Raw genomic sequence first — 25,793 nt, 5'->3', positions numbered from 1 at the left:
TTTACCTCAAACAACTATATGAGATATTTAAAACACCCAAACACACCTACATACATATTGAATGCTGCATTAAACAATTTTGTTAGTGATGGAAGGGCATAAAAACGAACTGGAACGCAGCCATGGTCTACTCTCCTACACAACATAAGGAGCAGTGGCCATTTTGAGCAAAAACTTCAACCCCATCACATATATTTCTCATTGTTTTGGGGTTGAAAATGATGAGATTGAGTTTTTATCTTCATTTATGTATAATTTTAATAAAAAAAAAATGAAAAATAAAAAACAAAATGAAAAATATAAATTCGAATGTAAAGTCTAAACCCTTCAAACCTTTTTTTTTTTTTTTTTTTTTGGAAAGACATTAGGGAAGATGATTAAAAATTAAGGCATTTCTCGCTTTACCACCTGACATGTTAAGGACTGACACAATTAAATTGTGGTTTTAGTTAAACATCTAAATTGAAAACATTTTTTTGCAAAAATAAAGAGACCACACACACACACACACACACACACACACACACACACACACACACACAGTTTGTCTATTTTTAACTTCAGTCCCATAAAAATGAGAAAATTATCATCTTATCAAATTCACATTTGTAATTATTAAATTGTTATGAAGGACATGTAAGCAGTAGGTAGTTTTGTGTAAAATCCTTTTCCATTTTGTCCATTACAGGGTTGATAATAAAAGGTGTATAAAAACTGAAACAATAAAAAGTCTTCAATGCCTGATGCGGGAAAATATGATTTGATGGAGGTGTGGGTGTGATATGTGCCTAATGATGTGGGGCATTTAGAAAATTTATTATATGCATTTTAAAACAAAAAAATCCAAGTTGAAATATTACTGAATACCAGGAAGGACCCAAATAATGCCAAATTGCACACTTTTCAATGAAAAAAAGGGAAGATTAAATATTTGTAGTCTATAAATGTTAGGTTTTTGTGAGGCTACAGGAAAGCGATCATAATCACACAGTGGAAATTAGCATAGTTTTATTATTGTGTGAGGGACCACAATGTATATCACCGTCATCAGACATCCTTTACGAAGTCAAAAAGATGATGGAAAAGTTAAATGCTCTTAATGACGAAATAACTAAGAATGAAAATGCATTTACTAACGTTGGAAATGCTTATGACATCAATAAAGGCATCATATTGCGCAAATAAATTCTAAACACAATGCTTTAACAATTTTATCATGACCTCAGGTCTTCATGCCATATCAACCGGTGTGAGAGTGCTGAAGAACGACAATCTTGTTATTGCAGCATTAGATAACCCTCCCGGTCAAGCCAGCGAGGACAGTACGTCCATCCATCAGCATTATAAAGTTTTTCTATTTACATCAATCTGGAAATTCCAAGTGGCTTAAACTAACTATTGCTTCAAAATGCAGTCCAAAGTCTCTCTGTCTATTTAAACAATTGTGCAAGTTGTGGTCTTTAAAAGATTATTCAGTTGATACATCACTAGTAACAGACAGAACAATAATGTTGATTCTTATTGCAGTTGTAATGCTCAATGTGTGGGCTATACCAGCAGATGATGTGCTTTCACCAAACATAAACATCCTTGAAGAACTGGGGAAGATGGAAGCAAGGATGAAATCTATGGAGAAGGAAATGGAGCAACTAAGAACACAAAACACAGGTAAGTGAAAAATGAAGGTACTGTAAAATAATATTATTATTTAAGAAACTGACTCAGACTGACTGACCACACTGGAGAGACTAGTTTGTTTCTTTGAGCATTAAACTTAGTGGAATTACATAGATTAGAGGTTTTTTTATGTTTGTTTGTTTGTTTGTTTGTTTGTTTGTTTTTTAATCAATATAGCACTGAATGCAAAGCAGAATATACACTTAAAGGTACACTATGAAGTAATGGTCAATACATCATCAAGCCTCAACATGTATTTGTCTTACCCTGATTTATGGTAAGCCTATTATAAGTTTTAAATTTTAAGACCTGTTGATTGCTATCTGTAAATAGAGAAAAGTTGCACAGGTCCTCCCTCAAAACCAGACATGTATTCACAATAAACTTTAATTTAATTACTTGTTAAATTAAGTGTTAAATCTCAAAATATTTGTTAAAAGAATGTAATGATGTTCAATTATTCACTTAATAGGCTATTATTATTATTATTATTATTATTATTATTATTATTTAAGAGTTTATCAAGTGAAAAAAATGGTATGCACTATATAGTAATACATATTTTAAATTAATATTGTTTGTATGTTATTAATACAAACAGGTGAGCATATAGCGCTATAATGTTGTAAAGTGCTGTGCTGGAATTTAGCTTCAAGTAAGTATCGTGTCTATTAATGGACATAACTCCAGTAGTCTTCAGCAACATAGTGTCAGATCTTATAAACATGAGATAGCATTACAATGATTAAATAAATGAAAAGATATTTACAGTTTCTTTTTGCCTGCTTGATCATTTTCTTCTCATCTCTTTTTTGCAGAAAGAATGAAAGTAGCCTTTTCAGCCTCCCTGTCAGCTTCATCAGACCGCAAATATTATGGCCCTCATGCAGAAGAAACCACTCTTGTGTATGAAAATGCATATACTAACATTGGAAATGCTTATGACATCAATACAGGTATCATAACATTGCAGAAAGAAATTCTACTAAATGCTTTAAAAATTGTATTTATTGTTATTTTTGTTTTATGAACCAATGTTTCTGCCGTTATCAACAGGAATCTTCACTGCACCAGTAAAAGGAGTTTATTTCTTCAACTTTGTGGTCTTCAATCCTTATGCCCTATCAACCGGTGTGAGACTGCTAAAGAACGGCAATTTTGTGGTTGCAGCATCAGATAACCCTCCCGGTCAAGACACCGAGGACACTACGTGCAACTCTGTCACTCTTCTTTTGGAAAAAGGGGACCAGATATATCTTCAACTCTTAAATCAGTGTCGTATCTACACAGATTTGTGGAAACGAAACACCTTCAGTGGACATCTTCTTTTTACTATTTAAAGTTATTGCCCGTGTAATTGAGCTCAAATTCAGGGTTTTATTGAGCTACAAAAAATAAAAAAATAACATTTTCTTGAAGATGTAAAGATAAAAAAATGCTTGACAGGACAATCAAAAGTGACAAACAGACAAGAAAGTTTTAAAATAGCATACAAAAATCCTTAAAATATAGCATATTTACACACTATTTTGATGTTGTTTGTTTATTATTCATTAATATTAAACATAAATCACATTATGCATGAATAAAGTGCTAGTACAGACTGTTAATTATTTCTCTGAATGAAACATGAAATTATTGAATGAACAAAAATCCCACAAAAAGAAAAATGAATCCCTCTTAAAGGTGCAATGTGTAAATTTTAGCGGCATCTAGCAGTGAGGTTGCGAACTGCAACCAATGGCGCTCAGCCCTCGCACCCCTCCCTTTTGGAGAAGCTACAGTGGCCGTCTGGCCAACACGAGACAAAGATCGTCGTCTGAGACAGCAGAGAGTACGTTAGCCAGTGAAGCAATGAGGGTTTTTCTTACTTCTAATAAAGAACAGTCTCTGCTTCTAATAAACCAGACAACTACTACTACTACTACTTCTTCATGCGTATTCAACATAGTGCTTGCATCGATTTAGAACTATTTAGAAGCATAATAACAGTGACAAAAGGTGCTGTATAGAGTGTTTGTCCATTTAGGGCTACTGTAGAAACATGTCGGCACAAAATGGCGACTTAACATGGACATGCAGTGTATGTAGATAGACATGGCTCATTCTAAGGTAATAAAAACATAACGGTTCATTATGTAAGGTCTTTATACACCACTGAAAACATAGTTATGTATATCATTTTGCATTTCTGTCAATAGATCCTCCTAAAATTTACACTTTGCACCTTTAACCCTTTCACAAGATCACTACAGTGGGCAGCTAATTAAAAAGCCATTCCTTACATAGGCATGGGTTTTGATGGTCATCCTACACACTGCCACCAAGTGGCAAGCCTTTGTATGTGGAATTTTTGTTTTCTCTAAACCTGCCAAGTTGCTCCGGAATATCCATTCATTCCTTCTATCCTAGTAGAAATTTCAAATTTTTCAAATATTGATTTTAAAATTGGGAGTAAATTCTGATACAAATTTTACTAAATTGGACATCATGCATCACTAGCTATATTTCAGCTACAATTCATACTATTAAAAAAGTAACTTTTTTTGGCTGTAAATAAATATATTTGTGTTATTAGACTGCAATTTGCAGTTACATCAAAAAATAAACTGATTACGTAATGCACGTTACTTGTAATGCATTACTTTCCTCATTACATCAACAAAGTAATCTGCTTACGTAATGCACAATACATTTAATGCGTTACTTTGCTCGTTATCAGTGTTGGGGAAAGTTACTTTTAAAAGTAATGCATTACAATATTGCGTTACTCCCTAAAAAAGTAACTAATTGCTTTACTTTGTTACTTTTTATGAAAAGTAATGCGTTACATTACTTTTGCGTTACTTTTTCTCACTGGGGCTGGGCTTGTTTGTTTTTAATAACAACAAAAAAGTTCTATTTTTGGCAAAAAGGCCCTTTCACACCAAAAGTGAAATGAATAAGCCTCAGGCTATAGGAAAAGCATATTTACACCTGTACAGTAGAGGGCACAGCTCAAACAAACCTTTCTAATCTAAAGTATTTTTTGCTTATTAGTATGGTTGAATTAGGTATATTGAAGATCAGCAGCAAAGACATTGGTTAATAATTGAGATTAAATACATAAAGTATTTGTGTAATTTAATATAGTTAATTATTACATGTTTGCAAAAATTCTGAGATTGCATTTCACTGTTTTTATTCATTTTGAGGAATACTGAATGTTTTCATGCAAGTGACATAAGTAAATGCATGTTCACATTTAGTCTAAAACTACAACAACCATCATGTTCACACAGCGCACACAACACCCTCTGCACTTTATTTCTCTCAACATGGGGACAGGAGAGCTGTCAGTCAATAAATGTGAAACAGTAACTTGCGTTACTTATTTGAAAAAGTAACTTAGATATTTTGTTGTAAATTGAAAAAGTAATGCGTTACTTTACTAGTTACTTGAAAAAGTAATCTGATTACGTAACTCAAGTTACTTGTAATGCGTTACCCCCAACACCGCTCGTTATATTAAAAAATAATCTGATTACGTAATGCACAATACTTTTAATGCGTTACTTTGCTCGCTATATTAAAAAATAATCTGATTATGTAATGCACATTACTTGTAATGCATTACCCATAACACAGCTCATTTCAGATGAGATGTGAGACGTCAAAAAATAATCTGATTACGTAATGCAAGTTACTTGAAATGTGTTACTTTATTTGTTACATCAACAAAGTAATCTGATTACATACTGCATGTTACTTGTAATGTTACTTTACACATTCATCAAAAAAGTAATCTGATTGCGTAATGCACAATACTTGTAATGCGTTACTTTACTCATTACATCAAAAAGTAATCCAATTACATAATTCACAATACTTGTAATGCATTACATCAACAAAGAAATCTGATTATGTAATGCACAATACTTGTAATGCATTACTTTACTTTTTACATCAAAAAGTAATCTGATGATTACGTAATGCACATTACTTGAAATGTGTTACTTTATTCGTTACATCAACAAAGTAATCTGATTACATGCTACATGTTACTTGTAATGTTACTTTACACTTTAATCAAAAAGTAATCTGATTACATAATTCACAATACTTGTGATGCGTTACATCAACAAAGAAATCTGATTATGTAATGCACAATACTTGAAATGCATTATCCGCTCATTTCACTGCTCATTTCAGATGAGATGTGAAAAAACACCCGATCATTAGTTTTTCCAGTCTGAAAACCTCAATAAATTACTGTAGATTTCAGTCTAAGGTTTTCTCAAAAAGAGAAGAGAATAAATTTGTTCAGCTAATAAGGGTAAATCAGTGTAGACTGGAGGGAGTGTGAGCGTTATCTACATAGTCTGAATTGGCTTTCCACAGAGTTGAAGCTGTATTATTTATTTTTGTAGTTTTCACATGAATTTATATAATTTCACTCTAAAAAATGCTGTGTTGTTTCAACCTATGTTTGGGTGAAATATGGACAAACCCAACCACTAGGTTTAAAAACTTAATTTAAATCTTTAACCAAAGGTTGGGTTTGTCCATATTTATTTAATACAGCATCTCTTCAGTTAAAAACATAAATGCATACTGTCCACTTAAGTGGATATCTGAAACTCCTGCAATTGAAAATCTCTGAAAAAAGTTCAAATCTTGTTCTTCATGCCCTAAGAGCAATAAAAAAGCATAGGGAAAAATCCTGACTGTGGTTATCATAATTCATGCATGAAAGGGTTCACAAACAATAAAACAAAACAATGTACAGTGGTTACTTACTACCATCTACACAAGCTTTTAAATTGCCATTTTGTATTGATGTGGGAAAATTTAATCCAGTATTATCCCAGTGTTTTGTCAGCTATATGTCACTCTGGGAATTCCATGGCTTACAACATATTGCTTCAAAATGCAGTCCAAAGTCCCTTGATCTGTTTAAACAATTACGCAAGTTGTGGTCTTTAAGAGAATGGTATTCAGTTGATACATCACTAGTAACAGACAGAACAATAAATAATGTTGATTCTTATAACAGTTTTAATGCTCAATGTCTGGGCTATACCGGCAGATGATTTATTTTTACCAAACATAAACATCCTTGAAGAACTGGGGAAGATGAAGATCATGGAAACAAGGATGGAATCTATGGAGAAGGAAATGGAGCGAATAAGAACAGAAAACACAGGTAATGTGACACTGCTGACAAATGTGAATAACTTTAATAAAGTACAAAACTATGGTTTCCATCAAAAACCCTTCAAATTAAAAGGTAAACTAGGTTGGTTTCCTATGTATGTCCTACCATAAAACAGTTTTCCAGTTCAATAAGTTGTAGCTTTTTGATCTAACAACTTATCTGAAACACTGGATGATTTAACTTCTTCACTGTCCATGAAAAGATAATGATTTTTTTATTATTATTGTAGCACACACAAAGAAGCTGGAAGAGTTTCATGTTACAATGAATGACAGAAAGATCAAAATGGATGATCTAATTAAACAAAATGAAGGTAACAAAAGATAACAGTTAACAAATCTCACATATCTATGCTACAACAAAAAGTTTAAGGCTTTACAATTGATCAGAAATGTTTTATGTAAATAAATGAATGATTATTGATCAATTATTTCAGCTCAAGCAAAGGAACTGGACACCTTGCGTGGAACAACAAATGACGTAAACATAAAAATGGATGATCTAATAAAACAAAATGAAGGTAATATAACACTAAATTACAATTTTGTACAATAAAAATGATACAAGACTCATCAATGTTTTAGCATTAGCATATAATTGCAGGGCTGATGTAACTAAATAGCCACAAAAATTAATATATTTAAAGGGATAGTTCACCCAAAAATGAAAAGTTGCTGTTAACTTACTCACCCTCAGGCCATCCAAGATGTAGGTGACTTTTTTTTCTTCAGTATACAGTAAAGAAGCTGAAATCGTGGTCGGTGGTGATTCATATAATGGAAGTCAATGGCTGCAGTCATTTATAAGGTGTCAAATAAACATATACCGGCCAAACAAAATTAACATCCACGGCTCCTGATGATACATTGAGGTCTTAAGAAGCGAAACTATGCAAGAAACTGAACATTATTTACAACGTTTTTACCTCTAATCTACATCCTTGTCCTTGACAAACGTGGGTGTTAATTTTGTTTTGTATGCATGTGTTTGTTTATTTGTTTTATCCATCTCAAAGTGTCTCATTTTGTATAGTCTGAGGGTGAGTAAATTAACAGCAAATGTATATTTTTGGGTGAACTATCCCTTTAAATCTTGAATAAATCATTTTTCAATGCTGAATTTTGCATATTCATCTTTATTCAAGCTTTGTAATTAATGCTGTTTATAAAGAATTTCAGTTATATACTTTATTGTATGTAAACCTTAAAAATGAATCTCAAATCTTTTCTAATTATGTAATTTAACTTACATATTTTATGTCTTAGTTTCAAAAGTGGCTTTCTCAGTTTCTCTGTCGTCCTCTAATGGACCAAACAGCACTTTACAAACCCTGATTTACAAACACATCTTCCTCAATAATGGAGACGCCTATGATGCAAATACAGGTACAGTATATAATCACTTAATATACTGTGAATGTGATTTTTTTTTTTTTTAATCTTGAGTTATTTATGTAATTTTTGTCTGATACAGGAATCTTCACAGCACCCATGAAGGGAGTGTATGTATTCAGGGTTTTCTCTAAGGCCCATGGAAGTTCAGATAAAGCGGTTGTCGCAGGCTTGTTTAGGAACGGCCAGCATGAAATTTCTACATATGCACGTCAAAACGGTGGCTTTATCGGCTCTTCAAATGGAGTTTCTCTGCTGCTGGAAAAGGGGGATAAAATATGCGTAAATCTCTATCCTGGATATTGGATTTTTGACAATGAACACCATCACAGCACCTTTAGTGGACATCTGCTTTTCCCCATGTGATCTGAACATACACAGCATCTTTGTACATCAAGACTGTAATCATAAAAGATGTTCAATTCACATGATTTTTTTGTCTGTAAGACTACGAGTGAATGAATTTGACCAAATTTTATGCAGATTTGATGCTGATATTATTATGTATCACTTATGTTTACCACTGGTGTCAAAAGTATTCACATTCATTACTCAAGTAGAAGTATAGATACTACGGTTTAAAAATACTTCTGTAGAAGTTGAAGTATCAACTCAAGCTTTTTACTCAAGTAAAAGTGTAAAAGTACTGGTTTCAAAACTACTTTAAGTATAAAAGTAAAAGTAATGTAGGGGGAAAAAATGCCATTAAGGACAAAAGCTAAGGCCGTGCCACAGGGGCCTATTGTGTACTCCACCTCCTCAAAAAAACATTTTTCTAAAGGCCAATGGCTATAATGTTATATTAAAATGTTAATGTTGAAAAATTTGGGATGCACTAGGCTACCCGTTTGAGCCGCATATATGCCCATTGAAAATGAACGCATTTTAGTACAATGCAAATACATTAAAGCACCATATATGTGTACAACTGAGCATTAACAAGCCGGAATGAAAACAAGCCGAAATGAAATAGGAGTAACGAGGCTATTTTTAAAATGTAAGGAGTAGAAAGTACAGATAATTGCGTGAAAAATGTAATGAGTAGAAGTAAAAAGTCGGCTGACAAATAATTACTCAAGTAAAGTAGATACCTGAAATTTCTACTTAAGTAAGGTAACAAAGTATTTGTACTTCGTTACTTGACACCTCTGATGTTTACGACACCTACAGTATGATATATACTGTAAACAAGGGCTATCTCTAAAACCTTTATAGTGGCCTTTATGGTAAATATATGGTAAAAGTACAATATGATTTCATTTTCACTGTATTGACGAGAACTTAAAAAAGAAATCTTTGACACAAAATCTGAGGTATATTTTTACAGACTGCCAAAAGCTACAGAAAAAAGAAGCAAATGGATCACTGCAATTCACAGAAACAGCTGGACTCCAGACAGAGAAACATGTTTTGCAATTATCATTTTGGGGGTAAAATCATACACTATATAGATGCTATTTTATTCCTGCATAGTGCCAAGAAAAATTCAAACTAGACCTAAGGTCAGGCATATTAAACCAATTAGCCTATCTAATAGCCCATGTTTAACATAAACTTTTGAGTTTGGTCAGCTGATAATTTTACGTTCATATTGGTATAGCCTATTCTATTCTAGACATTTTGTGTGTTAGTTATTTGGCCTCGCTTTTACGTTCCGAGGCTTAAGGCTATTTTGCCATAATTTCTTTGTTGCAACTGTGATGGCGTAGTATTTCATTATGCTTCAAGTTTGTGGCATATTTATTTTTCTAATTTAAGTTTGTGGGGGTGACTGAGCCTACAAGGCTTAGCTACGATATGCCGTTTTTTTTTTTTTTTTTAAACTGTTTGCCAAAACATGCGACTATAGCCATGCCTACATTAAGATATTTATTTTAATAATCTTTTACTGCCTGTTGTTTCTTTTGGCATATAAAATAGGCATTGTCTGATAGAGATATCAATAAAGGTTAATCTGTGTCGCAAATTGGTGTTGTTTCCGATTTCTACAAGCTCAATAACATCCACAGCAAAAAAATAAAAAATAAATAAATAAATAAAAATAAAAATAAATAAATAAAATAGTCGAAAAACTGTGCCCATTAATTAGATGTGCAAGGCAAGGGTTGTTATGGACAACTACAAATGTGAACAAATGTGAACATTATTAGGCTAGCCTATAATGTAAATGACTAAAATAGGCTAAATAGTTGAAATGATGTGCCAAAATGCGTTTTCTATTAGGCTACAATGAAAATATTGTACAGTAGCTACAGTGTGTTTAATTTAGGCTTTTTATTTATTTTTGTCCCTGTGCGCCGATCGGAGACGGAGAGCTTTCTAGTCTCGCGGCTGTCATCAGTAGCGCCTTGCATCGCCCAATCAGCGGATGGTTTTGAAAATTGGTCAAAAATGTTGGTGCGGATGGATGGCGGACGGATGATGAGTTTTGTGATGCGGTTGCGGATGAAATAATAGCCCATCCGCGCATCTCTAATCTCGATGGCAGGAAAGTCTTTTAATTCAGTAGAAAAATCGCTCCTCTTCATAACATAAGGATCACGTCCAAAATATGTTGTGATTTTCTGTACCTTTCTAAACCATCACAGTACGGACTTTTCTCCGTCTCTCCCATTCTAATTTTCACTTTGCCCTCCACCTGAATTTCGCGCCGCACCAGAACCACGTGATGGCAAACAACCTTTACGCTACTAATCAAAGCCGGATGTGACGACACACGCGTACTCTGATAAAGGCCTGTTCAGTTGATGCTGTACATTGTTAGTTACCGGCAGCACAATGTGGTTTCTTTTTACAGTTTTAATGCTTAATGTGTGGGCTATACCAGCAGACAATGTGCTTGAAGAACTGGAGAAGCTGAAAGCAAGGTTGAAATCTATGGAGAATGAAATCAAACGACTAACAACAGAGAATGAAGGTAACGTGACCGGGACATACGTGACACGAATTTATATATTTCTTCAGCTTTCATTTACTGTCTAAACATCTGTTTGAATTAGTGATGGGAAACCGAGGCTTTCTGAAGCATTTGAGGTAGTGATGTGAGATGAAGCATTGAAGCTTTTCAGCCAAGTGGTTCACAAAAGTGTCATCAGTGACTTCATTGGTCTAAAGCGATACAAGCCTCGATACGCGCTTCACTGAAAGCTGGAATTAAAGGCTGTTTTAACTAAAGTTAAAGGGACTTCTTTCATCTTAACATTTAAAAAGAATCGAAACCTGAGCCTTTTGAACGGTAGTGTAAATATAAGGAAATGCTTTGTAATCTAATATGTAAGTCTATGTTTTAGCTCCTAAAGTGGCTTTCTCAGCCTCTCTGTTGACCTCTCTTGGACCACAAAGTGTTGGACCATTTTCTGGTGATTTTCACACCCTGATTTACAAACATGTCTTCCTCAACATTGGAGATGCCTATAATGCAGATACAGGTGAATCAGTTCATATAGTGTTAATATATCTCTGTAACTTTCTATGATGCTCTGATTTGAATGGATCTAATGAATCTTTGTTGGATCCAGGAATCTTCACAGCACCTGTGAGGGGAGTGTACGTGTTCAGGGTTTTCTCAAAGGCTTTTGGAGATCCAGAGAAAACCCTTACCGCAGGCCTGTTTAAAAATGACCAGCATATCATGTCTACACATGGACACCAACAAAGTGGTTTTATCAGTTCTTCAAATGGAGTCTCTCTGCTGCTAGAAGAAGGGGATGAAATGAAGGTAAATCTCTATCCTGACCAGTGGATTTTTGATGATGGACGACACCATCACAGCTCCTTCAGTGGACATCTGCTCTTCACCATGTGATTTTTGCAGACAGTTTATTCACCCAAAAAAGCTCTTCATACTAAAGGATGTACAATCTTTGAAAATAAACAATTTACTGAATAAGCAAATATAAAATGAAGTGGTTGTCTTTCCTATATAACAAAGCAAATATTCTTCATATCATGGTTTAGTTTAAGGCAATAGTATCATTAGTGCAAGACGCCCAAGGCGTACAAGAAAATTAAAATGTGCAGAATGAATGCAACATTACAACTGACTAAAGATTAAGAATGTACGGACTGAGGAAATCAACCCTTCCAGGACAGGAAGTACAGCTGACCCTGTGTATCTCCACAAATGAGCTCCTTGGGGTCACGAGGGTTCACCTCCAGCACCTTGACAGGACCGCCACACACAAACCTGCCAACCTGTGATACACAGGAAATAAGTGGGGAAACAAAGGAAATGGAATATACTGTTGTATAGATGGTGGAGAAGTGGAGGTGATCGCAAATCCACAATATACTGTGAATAAAAATACCTGTTTCTTAGTGTCTGTCCCACAGTTTGACGGATCTGTCGTAAGACGCAGAGATGACGAGGCTCTCGGTAAGCCGCAGTACACTCACTTTGTCTGTGTGTGCCTAGAGACCAGTCAAAAGCACGCCAGTTTATCAGCAACACATGACTTCATATGATCATTATATCTATCAGGAAAGATAAAGAATACTTGCCGGTTTTATTTTGTTCCCGTTATAATCACCACACACAAGTCTGCAGGAGAAAATAAAACATGATTTAAAAACAACCAAATCATGAACAGTTCACATAATGACCACTAAAAGGTCAATGGGTCATTGTTTAGTGTTTTTTTTGCGTTAAAGGTGAAGTATGTGTGATTTTTGTTTCTTTTGTTAAAATACTTTCTCTTAACCCAGTTTGTTCATTAACTACTATTTGTATGCCATTCATGGGTTTATGTTCCCCAAAATTGTCAACATTGACCTCCCAGGCACTACGAGTGAATGAATTTGACCAAATTTAATGCAGATTTGATGCTGATATTACTGTGTATCACCTATGTTTACGACACCTACAATATGATGTATACTGTAAACAAGGGCTTTCTCTAAAACCTTTAGAGGCCTTTATGGTAAATATATGGTAAAAGTATAATATGATTTAATTTTCACTGTATTGACGAGAACTTAAAAAAGAAAAAAATCCTGGTTTGTATTAAATTTCAACATCATGGTAGAGTTTTAGTAGTGTTACAAGGCCCTATATTTGACCCACACGTACATAAATGTGCTAAATGTAACCCATAAAGGCATTTTATCAAAATAATAAACTTTGGGTGTCACATTATTCCATGATTTAATGCTCTTTTACTGTTTTCTGGAGTCACTCATCTTCATTTAACGTAAATAAAGAGACTTTTATCCAATTAAATTTTTTAGCAGAACAATATGGAAAAGAAGGATTGGGCAAAATAATGTTTAAGAAAATAAAGCACAATATTGGTTAATGTTTTCGTTACAAGCACTCAAATCCTTCTCTATTTTATAGTTGCTGTTTAAATAAATACTGCTTCAAAATCTAGTTTTTCAGTGCAAAGTCTACTGGACAGTTTAAACAATTACGCAAGATGTTGTTCTATAAATTCAGTTGATGCAGTACATTGTTAGTTACCGGCAGCACAATGTGGATTCTTATAACAGTCTCAATGCTCAATGTGTGGGCTATACCAGCAGATGATGTGCTTTCACCAAACATAAACATCCTTGAAGAACTGGGGAAGATGGAAGCAAGGATGAAATCTATGGAGAAGGAAAATGCAGGTATGTGACACTGATGACAAACAGAGCTGGGAAATAACGGATTTCATGTCATCTGGATTACGTAATCAGATTTCAAAAATCAAGTAGCTACTTGTAATTAGTGTAAACTACTTTTTAAAATTCTCTTACTTTTTTATGGATTACATGATGAAATATTATTTACAAAATGTCAGTAAGTTGTTCACAATTGATTGATTCTCGTAATTTTTCATTTTTTTAAAGTTAATATATTTTCCATAATAAACCTGCCGCTTATATACGCTTCATGATTCTCCGAGTTTTTCCAGCAGTGAGGGGGAGGGGTGAGGAATCGTGCACAGAAATCAGCAACAACAAGAATATTTGTTTTTGTAATGTTGCCGTTTTCTAAATTTACTTAATTTTAAGTAAATATAAGATGTGATTTTGTTTTATTCAGTGTTACTATCAGCAAACACTAACAGGTACATTAGTATTTTGAACTGTCCATATTGCACTTTACAAAGAATCTGTTGAGGCTCTTGTTGGTGAATAGAATATATATTTTTTGGAATCTTTGTATCTGTCAAAATAGTACAAGATTATCCTACAATATATGTGACATCAAATTGTAATCTAAGAGATTATATTACTGATTACAAATTTTGTCATGTAATTTGTAATCAGCAACTTAAGTAATCTACCCAGCTCTGCTGACAAATGTGTTTTTAATAACATAGAGAGCTTTAACCCTTAAATGCATACCTCGGGTCTTTAGTGACCCGGGACGTCATTCACTACCCTCCTCCTCGTTAATTTTTTAAAGTTAGACATCAACCTTCTTGGTAATCCTCAATCAATTCATTATAAAGAATATAACAAGAAAAAAATATTTTTTCTTCACAACAATAATTGAATCTTAGATTTAGGAATAAGTGCAATTCACCTTTATTCCACAAGGTGGCAATGTCTGATACACAATGCTGAAGTGACGACTCATTAAGACAGAAAACGAATAATAAGAGACACATGAAATGGCTCAGCGATTTACTGCAGAACAAGTACTGAACGCAATCAAATATGACTGTAACTGTTATTGGATGGATCTGGTGAAGTTGTTTGTGATGGAAATATTGATTTTTAAGATGTTGAAAATTATATAGTTTTGAATACGTTTGAGATCGCGAATGGGCTCATATTCATGAACTCAAACATAACACTAGCCCATTATTTGCTTAATTTACTGGGAAAGGAGCTCTGACGAGGACAGTGATGATGGCATAAAACATCTGCTCAAACGGAGCCCTTTCAAGCTCCAAAAGGTAACAAAATAAGCTTTATTTTATTCTTCTGTAATTGTTACTCTAATATCAGAGGAGTTTTATATTATCGCGACAGGTAGAGATCCATCAGTGTTAGATATAGATCCGGGTCGATGAAGACCCGAATATGTAAGAATGATTGGCAAAACAGTCATGCATTTAAGGGTTAAATACACATTTTCAACAAAACTCCTTGTTATGAAAAGGTAGTTTAGTTTTGTCTACATACTGTCTATAACACAAGTCCTACCATAAAATTAATTGGTATTTTTATGATCTAACAGCACTATAACACTCATCTGTTCAGCACTGTGGATGATTTAAAAGTGATTAATTGCTTTTTTCTGTATGCACTGAAAAATTAATGATTGTTATTTTAGCACAAGCAAAGAAGCTGGAGGAGTTGCATGTTACAATGAATGAACTAACTAAACAAAAATGAAGGTAAAGTAACGAAATACAGATTTGTAAAAGATCTAAATGAATCTAAATGGTATATTGTTTCTATAGAAGGTAAATCTTTAAAGTGTGTCCAATGAAATCATATTTAATTTAATTGACATATTTTATGTCTTAGTTTCAAAAGTGGCTTTCTCAGTTTCTCTGTCGTCCACTATTGGACCAAACAGCACTTTACAAACGGCGATTTACAAACACATCTTCCTCAATAATGGAGATGCTTATGATGCAAATACAGGTATAATCACATTATATAATCACATGATGAATGTGACTTTTTTTAAAAATCCTGAGTGATTTATGTCATTTTTGTTCAATACAGGAATCTTCACAGCACCCATGAAGGGAGTGTATGTATTCAGGGTTTTCTCTAAGGCTTATGGAAGTTCAAAGGGGGGGATTTCCGCAGGCCTGTTTAGGAACGGCCAGCATGAAATTTCTACATATGCACTTCAAAATAGTGGTTTTATCAGCTCTTCAAATGGAGTTTCTCTGCTGCTGGAAAAGGGGGATGAAATATGTGTAAATCTCTATCCTGATTTTGTGATTAATGACAATGAATATCATCACAGCACCTTTAGTGGACATCTGCTTTTCCCCATGTGATCTGAACATACACAGCATCTTTGTAGACTAATCATACAAGATGATTCAAAAGCATCACATGATTGTTTTTTTTTTTTTCTGTCTGTAAGACTAAAAGTCAGTACATTTGAAACTAACTTGTACTTAAAATATATCACCTATTTTTACGGCACCATGAAGTAAGTATTCTATCAAGGGTTTTCTCTAAAACCTATGTTAAAATGTCCTATTTGACCTACATTTGTGTCAATGTGTGAAATGTAACCCATAAAAGCATTTTTATCAAAATAATAAACTTTGGGTGTCACATTATTCCATCTAATGCTCTTTTACTGTTTTCTGGAGTCACTCATCTTTACTGCAGAACAATGAGGAAATAATAATAATGTTTAAGTAAATAAATGAAGCACAAAATACACAATACCTTTTCCATTTCATAGTGACTGTCTAAAACAAATTCCTTCAAAACCTAGTTTTTCAGTGCAAAGTCAATATATTGGACAGTTTAAACATTTACGCAAGTTGTGGCCTTTGAGACTAGAACAATATTTCAGTTGGCACTAATATCTGATGGAAATGGACCGATTAAGAACAGAAATCACAGGTATGTGACACTGCTGACAAATGTGAAGAACATATCTAGATAACTATAAAAGAGTTTGGGACACCATACTTGGCCACACATCACTTTCAATTTTTTATTTATTTTTTTTTTTTTACTGTATGCACTTTATTTTAGCACAAGCAAAGAAGTGGGAGGACCTAAAGGTTACAATGAATGAACTAACTAAACAAAATGAAGGTAAAGTAGCAAATTAGGCTGTTCAAGAAATACATATTTTTCCATTGATCAGAAAAGATTTGCATAAATGAATTAATCATTATCACTTTAATGATTAAAGCACAAGCAAAGGACCTAAATCTTGTGTGGAACAACAAATGATTTAAAGATTAAAATGAAACAAAATTAAGGTAATATAACTACATATACATAAATGTATAACAATAAATTACAGCTTTGTTCAATAAAAATAGTACAGGCTCAAATGTATTAGCATGTCATTTCAGGGCTGCTGTAACTTATAAATACCCAAAGAAATTCACATAATTTATACAATGTTGATTTTTTTTATATGTAAGCAATAAGGTACAGAGGCTGTGCTATATCGTGAATAAGTTACGGCTGAAGGTTGTTGTTAGGCACGACGCGAAGCGGAGCACACTCGTGTACCTTATTGCTTTTATAAAACGGTTACCACACAATACATATATTAAAGCAAAAAATATGTATCAATGCAACTTTCATGAAAAAAGCCTTCCTTCCATCCCCCAAAAAAAGTCCCTGACCGTGAACAGCAACAGAAGTTACATTATTTAGTCATTAGATGGCGGCAAAGACTGTCTTTATGAAGGATTCACTCAGTAGTGAAGACTTTTATATTGAAAAGACTGAATTGTTGTGAACACAGAACAAGACACATGTACTAAACTGAGGGCCAGTGATTAATATGTTCATTCATTCTTTGTATGTGTATTGGTTAATTTGCTCTTGTTATTTAGTCAGGCATCAGTCACTCGCCTATAGTTAGGACCCAGAAGGTGAAAAGGACCCGTATGCTGACGCAGTTTAGAATTCAGTTATTATCGTCTTTATTATTACTGCTGCGAGACAAACCTAACATTGATGATAATGCCATTCTGCCACGATATTGAGTAATTGCATGTGTGCGCGCATCAAAGAGTAAGTTTGTTCTTTTATACTGTTTACATTTGATCGCGCATTTGTCTTTAAAGACGTCAGATCAACTTCACCATCACCAGAGCATGCAGTAACACCCCAGAGGGCTAAGCATGCTGATGAATGCTACCAACAGCCAAGGCAGCTATCCACACACTATTACAACCCTAGCTCCAGGCGACAGAGACCATTCATGCCATATCGTTCATCATTGCCACCCAGTCAAGAGAACACTTATCGTGGTCCAACCCCAACCATTCCTAACTTCACCAAAGAGGATCCACGGGAGTTCACCAGGTTAAAAGTAGCTCTTGACAATCTCCTACCTGCTGATGCTACAGATCGCTTTAAATCACTTGAAGTTTGAGGAAGCATTGCTCATTGCTGACTCCTACAGTAACAGCCGGTACCCTTACAGTCATACCATGCGGGCTCTAACAGAACTCTATGGGCAACCCCATCAACTTGCACTTCAACACATTGCTGTTCTGATGGATGGACCCAGCATAAGAAGTGGTGACACCAGAGCATTCAGGCTTTTCACACTGAAAGTACAGGCCCTGGTTGGAATGCTGGATCAATTAGGAAGTCCTGGACATACAGAACTGACTTGTGGGTCTCACGTCTCCCGCCTCCTAGCTAAACTACCTCACGATCTCCGAGCAAACTTTAAGAGGTATGTCAATCCACTCAAGACACCTATCCCTACCTTGACTGAATTTGCAGAATGGTTGGAGTATGAGGTGAGAGTGCAGGAGGACGGTACCCAGTTCAGTATTGACTCCAGTAGAGAGAGACAGAGTTTCCACAAAGACCATCAAAGAGTGCCAAAATTATCACTCAAATCTACTGCCATCTTCCATGGAAGCAAGCACAGTCCAGTCTCCAAGGCTGAATCGGTTCGCCAAAAAATAGTGTCTGAGATGAGAACACTAGAGAAATCAAAGAAATACTGCCCCTTTTGTAATACAACTCAACACTATCTCAATAAGTGTTCAAACTTCAAGCTGCTGACCAAAGAGCAGATTGTGGCTTGGATCAGATCCAATCAGAGATGCTGGAAATGTGGGCGTGATCATCAAGCAGGTCAGTGTACTCTTAAGGCGAAATGCAAGAAGTGTCAAAGGAGACATTTAGAAATTCTGCATGAGGCCAACAATGAAACGAGTGCTACTGCTACCAAAGAAACAGGAGAGATCACTCAGTCCACCAGCACCACAATAGAAACTCTATACGTTGATTGACTAACTGGCAGAAGTAGAGTGTTACTGAAATTGTGCAGAGTCATCATACGCAACTTTTCACTGGATACATATGCACTGCTAGATGATGGTTCAGTGCGCACCATACTTCTCCATGAGGCAGCTCAGCAACTCAACCTCCACGGTAAGCCTGAAGACCTGTCTCTTCGCACAGTGCGCCAAGACATCCGCATTATCCATGGCTCCACAGTATCATTCTCAGTGAGTCCTGCTGCACAATCAAATCGCAACTTTGCAATCAAGAGAGTCTTCACAGCTGAGGAGCTTGGATTAGCACCTCATTCCTACCCAATTGAAACACTTCAAAAAAGATATCGCCATCTCAGAGGCCTACCTCTTCAGTCAATTGACCATGCAAGGCCATTATTGCTCATTGGGTCAGATTACCCACAACTGATCACCCCCATTGAGCCAGTTCGGCGTACAGCTGTGAAAACTCGTCTGGGATGGACACTCCAAGGTCCATCAAAGTTCCTCGAGCACATCTCACACACACAACAGTGCTTTTTCACAGCTGTAAGCCTTGCGCCTAATGATCTGTTCAGTCAAGTTGAGCGGTTGTGGCAGATGGACATCTTGCCCTACCAAAATGAGCGACTTGTGACAAGGTCAAAGCAAGATGCAGAAGCTATTCGCATGCTGGAGGAGAAAACAATGAGGGTTGAAGTTGAAGGTGTGCAAAGATATGTTACCCCCCCCCCCCCCCTCCTGTGGAAAACCAGTCCTCTACCTCTAGCTGCTCCAAAGGAAGCAGGACTGCCTCATTTGCGAAGGACTGAAAATCAGCTGGCACAGAGCTCTGAGAAATCCCAAGTGTACAAGTCTGAAATGAACAAGCTGCTAGAAGCAGGCTATGTGAAGAAAATTCCCCAATCCACAGCTGTACAGACTCCAGGGTGGTACATTCCACACCACATGGTCCACCACAATGAAAAGCACAGGATTGTATTCAATTGTTCTTTCAACTTCCAAGGGCTGAGCTTGAATGAATATCTTATTCCTGGGCCAACTCTGGGTGCGACCTTGCTGGGAGTACTTCTCCGTTTCTGAGAGTATGCAGTAGCCATTAGCAGCGACATAAAGGGGATGTTTCATCAGGTGCGTCTCCTGCCAGAAGACCAAGCATTCTTGCGATTCCTGTGGCGAGATCTGAAACCAACCAACGCACCTGATGTCTACCAGTGGTCAGTTTTACCATTTTGCACCACGTGAACCTTTGCTCTTCAGAAACATGTTGCTGATCACAGCCAACCAGACAGTGAGGTACGAGCATCAGTAGATCGTTGTTTCTATGTGGACAACTGGTTGCAAAGTATTCCCTCTCTTGAGACTTCCAGACAATTAGTGGAGGACATGCGACATCTGCTGGCCGAGGGTGGATTTGAACTGCGCCAATGGGCTATTAAACACACCCCAACTGCTACAACACCTACCGCAGCAAATCAGGTCAGAGAACCATGAGCTTTGGTTTAGTTCAGACAGGGCCGACCCCCAGGAGCGTACATTAGGACTTAGGTGGCAGTGTAGATCCGACACCCTTGGTTATAAACATGGTCATGTCGTAAAAACTGAGCCCACTATGCGACACATATATAGCATCCTTTCCAGTCAGTACGATCCATTGGGATTAATCACCCCATTTACCACTAGAGCTAAGATCATAGTCCAGAGGCTCTGGGACAAAAAAAGAGAATGGGATGACCCTGAACTGCCCACAGACCTCAGGAATGCATGGCTCACATGGGAAGATGAGCTTCCACAACTTTCCTGTGTCACACTGCCCAGATGCTACACTACAAAGGTAGATCCCTTGATCAGCTCAAGAAGTGTGCACACATTCTGTGATGCCTCAGAGCGAGCGTACAGTGTTGTAGCCTATCTCCGCACTGAAGATAGCAAAGGACAAGTAGAGGTGTCATTCTTGGCAGCTAGATCACGAGTAGCTCCAAAGAAGCAGCAAACAATTCCCCGACTTAAGCTATGTGCTGCTCTAACTGGAGCACAATTGGCAGCAGTTCTGAAAAGAGAGCTCTCACTGGACATCAGCAGTTTCAGTTACTGGACTGATTCTACAACCATTCTCAACTGGCTTCAATCAGACTCATGCCACTTTAAAGTGTTTGTAGGAACTAGAGTTGCGGAGATTCAAGAGCTAACTGATTCAAAATCATGGTTCTACGTGCACTCACAAGACAACCCTGCCGGTCAGGGTCAGGTGAAGGGGATCATTTTCATTGCATGAACACCCACCAGTTTGAAAACACAAATACAGAAATGGCCATTTTTGTTCCGCAGAGACCTCATACTCAAATGCTTTGACTAGCGCCGTCGGTCACGGGAAAACCCCTTAACTGTTAAAAGGACAAGATAATACATCGGACATTTAAACATTGTTCATGTTTTATTATGAACATAGGACTGACCTGAAGAAAAATGCTAAATCTGAATGCAGTTAATAAACTCGCTCACTTGATCTCTTTCTCACAATACTGAGTGGCAAAAAGACTGAGTGGCAGCATTGGTTTTCACCGTGAATGCCACGAAAAACACATCCAAAACGGGAAAGAGTTTTGAGACTGACTGTACAAATAGCTTTGACACAAAATCTGAGGTATATTTTTACAGACTGCCAAAAGCTACAGAAAAAAGAAGCAAATGGATCGCTGCAATTCACAGAAACAACTGCACTTGACTCCAGGCAGAGAAATGGATTTGTAATTATCATTTTGTGTCAAAATGTTGGATTTTGGGGTAAAATCATACCCAATATATTGTATTGTTATATATTGTTGTCAACTCATCAGTTAAATACTTATATTCTGCATAATTGGGTGTTTTAATAAATAAACACTGACAAAAACTATACAAGTTTTAGGGCTGGATGATATGACGATATATATAACATTCATATAAGTGATCACTCATATTTAGACCTAGGCCTACCTACATTGTATTTCTATAGCGTTCACAGGCAGATTTGCTCATATTTCCCCGGCATCGAAATCTGGCTGTCAGGAAACACGACTCCTGGTGGGGCATTCGAGGGCCGTGGCCCCCTAGCGGTCATTGATGCCCCACCTACCACAGGCCATGGCGTGGCCAAAAAAAAAAAAACTTTTAGTTATTCTTTTAATATTAAATATACAAACTGTAACTTAAATTAAATAAAATGAAATCAACGGGGAAAACATTAATTTTGGTTGTTCATGACATGTTACTAGGCTTGGTCATCACAGGTCAATGCTTATTGGTCGCTGAGTAAACTTGTTACATTTGATTTTCAGCGCGCTGCCCGCATTGCATAAACTGTTGAGAGGTGGATGAACTATTTCTGACATGTCAGAGATGGGTAAACTGCATTTATTTGCGTATAGTCTCCACGACAGCCCTACGCTGTGTGTGACTGAGCTGAATTTCGAGTAGAGAGAGGGCATAACTTTATGCCTTTTCTGCCTTTTAAAGGTACAATTTGTGATATTTTTTTCCGCTAGAGGTCGCTAGAAGCCTATTCAAAACAAAGCTGTAGTTTGATGACGCCAAGTTTTAGAGCGGACACTTGGGACATGTGGTCTCCATCTCAACGGACGGTGCAAAAGAATGGGGATTGGAGTCTGGAAGAACTCATGTTGGTGGATGCGATTATTAACATTACTGTATGAAGCAGAGCAGGAGCGAGTGTTGCGGGAGCTGAACGAGGAGCTGGAGCGATTGATCAACACACGCCTCACGAGCGGAGGGACTTTTATTATGACACAGTCGCCGGCGCCGCTTCTGCTTTTCTGGTCATGAGTTTATGGGAGCTGTCCTTGTCGACAGAACCAGCGGCAGATGGTAAACAGTAATTATGATCCATAAATAAGTAACACAATCCACCATAAAACGTGCAAGAAGTAAATAAGGAACTGCTTGAAGCAAGCTAGTGGTTTGCTGGACGCTAACTCTACTTCCGCATTTGTCCACGGCACTGTTGTCATGTGGTTTCTACGTCAGTAAAGGCGGTAACAAAGGGTAACTGACGTCATTGACAGGCTACTGCACTGCCCCGTGTCACTGTTTAGAATGGGAATTTTCTCATGATTTACAAGGAGTTGAAAACATTAGAGATATTGTTAGTAATCAGCTGGACAAAATATATAACAATAGCCTAGTGGTTTTTGGATATTTTACTGCAAAAATTTTACATATTGTACCTTTAATGTGACTCCACTCCAAACGCTGTCTTCATTTTGTTTATTAAACGCAACGGTTTTTAAAAAAAAAAAAAATTCAAAAGCATTTCTAAATTCAGTTCATATTTCCAACAAACGAAATTTCAAGCCAAAATAACGAAATGGTTAAAAAAAATATCGCAAAGGTTTTGCGCAAATGTGTAATGGAAACGCGGCTACATGATATAGAAATTAACAACAACAAGAATAAACGAAACTCGCAAATAATAATAATATAATAATTATCAGAGGTGTCAAGTAACGAAGTACAAATACTTCTTTACCTTACTTAAGTAGAAATTTCGGGTATCTATACTTTACTGGAGTAATTATTTTTCAGCTTACTTTTTACTTCTACTCCTTACATTTTCACGCAATTATCTGTACTTTCTACTCCTTACATGGCTTGTTTTCATTCCGGCTTTAAAAAAAAAAAAAACTATCCAGATAAATCGCGCCATCCGGATAGAGTGAATTTGATTGTGGTTGGATGAGAAGATAAAACATATAACGTACCATTCTGACACCCTATTGGTTTGTACGTAATCCATCACACCTGCACATCAAATCACGTCACACTCCAGCAAGGAGGACTAAAAGGTGCGTTCACGCGGCCTTGTAATTCCTGTAGTTACGAGCAGGGGCGTAAATTTCATCGGACAGTAGGGGGGGACAATAAACATAAAATTTCTCAAGAGCAATTTTTGAAGGGGACACAAATAATACAGCCACAATTTTACTTATAAAGGATATATGTAACGTAATGTTACACAGAAGAAAACCTTACTACTATTATTAGTGTAGCATGTAGACTGCCATTATGCTCAATGTTTCTCTTTGGTTCAATAAAAAAAAAAACTTACTAAATTGACCAAAATATTCAAAATCATTTATTTATTGGAATATTTTTGAAGTTTTTTACAACCAAGTCACCAAAATACGATGAATATACTTTGAGCAAAACCCAACACACAACAGTAAATCTTCTAGCCTTATTACAGTTCACATATTCTTATCACACGGTTAATTGTTGTTGGTGTGGGTGACATAGTATCCAACAAACTATTGTAAACAAGCTACCAAACACGCTAGGTAACATTATAATTGCTAAAATAGCTCACGGAAAAAAAAAAATCATGTTATCATCTTGCTTTTTTTGTTATGACTAATTACTCAGCGTCGTCAGCATTAAAGCAAAAATAACCACTTCATCCGATGTTTTTGAATAAAATAGCCTTAACAGCCTACTTACTAGAGCTCCTCAACTACCGTCTGTCTCTCCCGCCGGCGCCGCCGGATTTCTACACGCACGAGTGTGACGTGCGCGGTGGACCAAACCACTGTGAGGCAAGGGAGGGGTGACTCAAAATGTTTCTAAACTTAAAACGCTGTTTGCGTTTGTATTGCTTTAATTGTTAAACAATTATTTTAAAAATATATCATTTATTTACAATACTTAGAGTGGTATTTAATTATATTTTTGGGGTCATGTCCCCCCCGTCCCCCCCGCGATTTACGCCCCTGGACGAGATTCGAGCTTGTAAAAAGCGTTCACGTCCTCGTAGAGATCGTAATTACAGCTTGTAAGCTGGTAGTTTTCTGAGATCTCCCACATGTTCCACCTGACCGCTGTAGATTCATTTAGGTGTTGATAGTGGTGTCATGGAAACGCATAATTCCTAGTCCAAGGACCAAAAGGACGTGAACAGCTCCGAATATAACGTCACGTGTTGTCATGTCAAGATTCCGGTAAATACGAGGTGACGTGAACGCAGTAATAGTCAGTGTTGGGGGCATTACTCAAAAAAGATGATTTCCAGAGCCGGCCCGTTATATAGGCAGTATAGGCAAATGCTAAGGGCGCAATCTCGCTAGGGGCGCCAAAGAGGCCGGATGCGTGGACAGGGGCGGATCTACCGGGGTGGCATCTGCCACCCTAAGAAAAAGCTTTGCCACCCCACAATTATCACAGAATAAAATAAGCAGTGTTTCAAGTACTGCTTTTCAGGAGCGGCACTTCAATATGATGACTAAAAAAATTGCGTAACGCAAAGTAATGGCAAGAAAGCACGTCTTTCAGTAAACTGTGCATGATGGTTGCACGCAGCGCGCCCAGTGTGATTCATTAACAAATGACTCTCATGAACCGATTCTTTGAGAGTCAAAAACACAGCGAAACCAAGTTCACTTACGATTTTTTTTCCATATTTGTACGTGAATCGGAAATTACTGCTTCTCGGCTAAGTCAGAAGTCCTGTGAGAAATGTAGTCCCATCCGAATATGTCTGAGATTCATTTTCGTAGTTTTTTGGCGAGCTGATTCAGCGACCGCCCGCTCCACTTTCATCATGGATAAAGGTAACGTTAGCCTGTTTTTGCCATCCGACGA

General features: G+C 36.5%; 3 protein-coding genes and 1 long non-coding RNA gene across 4 annotated transcripts; all 4 read left to right on the top strand.

The window, feature by feature from the left end:
- Positions 1 to 1,476: 1,476 nt before the first annotated feature.
- Positions 1,477 to 3,267, top strand: LOC137003125 (cerebellin-2-like). Its single transcript, XM_067363169.1, has 3 exons — positions 1,477 to 1,668; positions 2,496 to 2,633; positions 2,734 to 3,267. The coding sequence occupies exons 1-3, from the start codon at positions 1,509 to 1,511 to the stop codon at positions 3,015 to 3,017; spliced, it is 582 nt and encodes a 193-aa protein (XP_067219270.1). The 5' UTR covers positions 1,477 to 1,508; the 3' UTR covers positions 3,018 to 3,267.
- Positions 3,268 to 3,416: 149 nt separating this feature from the next.
- Positions 3,417 to 10,088, top strand: cbln10 (cerebellin 10). Its single transcript, XM_067363168.1, has 5 exons — positions 3,417 to 6,862; positions 7,104 to 7,187; positions 7,311 to 7,394; positions 8,140 to 8,259; positions 8,348 to 10,088. Exons 1-5 carry the CDS (start codon positions 6,694 to 6,696, stop codon positions 8,629 to 8,631), a joined length of 741 nt encoding a protein of 246 aa, XP_067219269.1. The 5' UTR covers positions 3,417 to 6,693; the 3' UTR covers positions 8,632 to 10,088.
- A 101-nt stretch (positions 10,089 to 10,189) lies between these two features.
- LOC137003126 (cerebellin-2-like) lies at positions 10,190 to 12,095 on the top strand. The gene is made up of 3 exons (XM_067363170.1): positions 10,190 to 11,182; positions 11,556 to 11,693; positions 11,784 to 12,095. The coding sequence occupies exons 1-3, from the start codon at positions 11,044 to 11,046 to the stop codon at positions 12,068 to 12,070; spliced, it is 564 nt and encodes a 187-aa protein (XP_067219271.1). The 5' UTR covers positions 10,190 to 11,043; the 3' UTR covers positions 12,071 to 12,095.
- A 3,067-nt stretch (positions 12,096 to 15,162) lies between these two features.
- On the top strand, positions 15,163 to 16,460 carry LOC137003481 (uncharacterized). The gene is made up of 3 exons (XR_010891977.1): positions 15,163 to 15,596; positions 15,730 to 15,849; positions 15,934 to 16,460. It is a non-coding gene; the product is annotated as an uncharacterized lncRNA (long non-coding RNA).
- The last annotated feature ends 9,333 nt before the right edge of the window (positions 16,461 to 25,793 follow it).

The sequence above is a fragment of the Chanodichthys erythropterus genome, chromosome 16, assembly GCF_024489055.1.
Source record: "Chanodichthys erythropterus isolate Z2021 chromosome 16, ASM2448905v1, whole genome shotgun sequence".
Taxonomy (NCBI): Eukaryota; Metazoa; Chordata; class Actinopteri; order Cypriniformes; family Xenocyprididae; genus Chanodichthys; species Chanodichthys erythropterus.
This window is presented reverse-complemented; position numbering and strand designations above follow the sequence as displayed.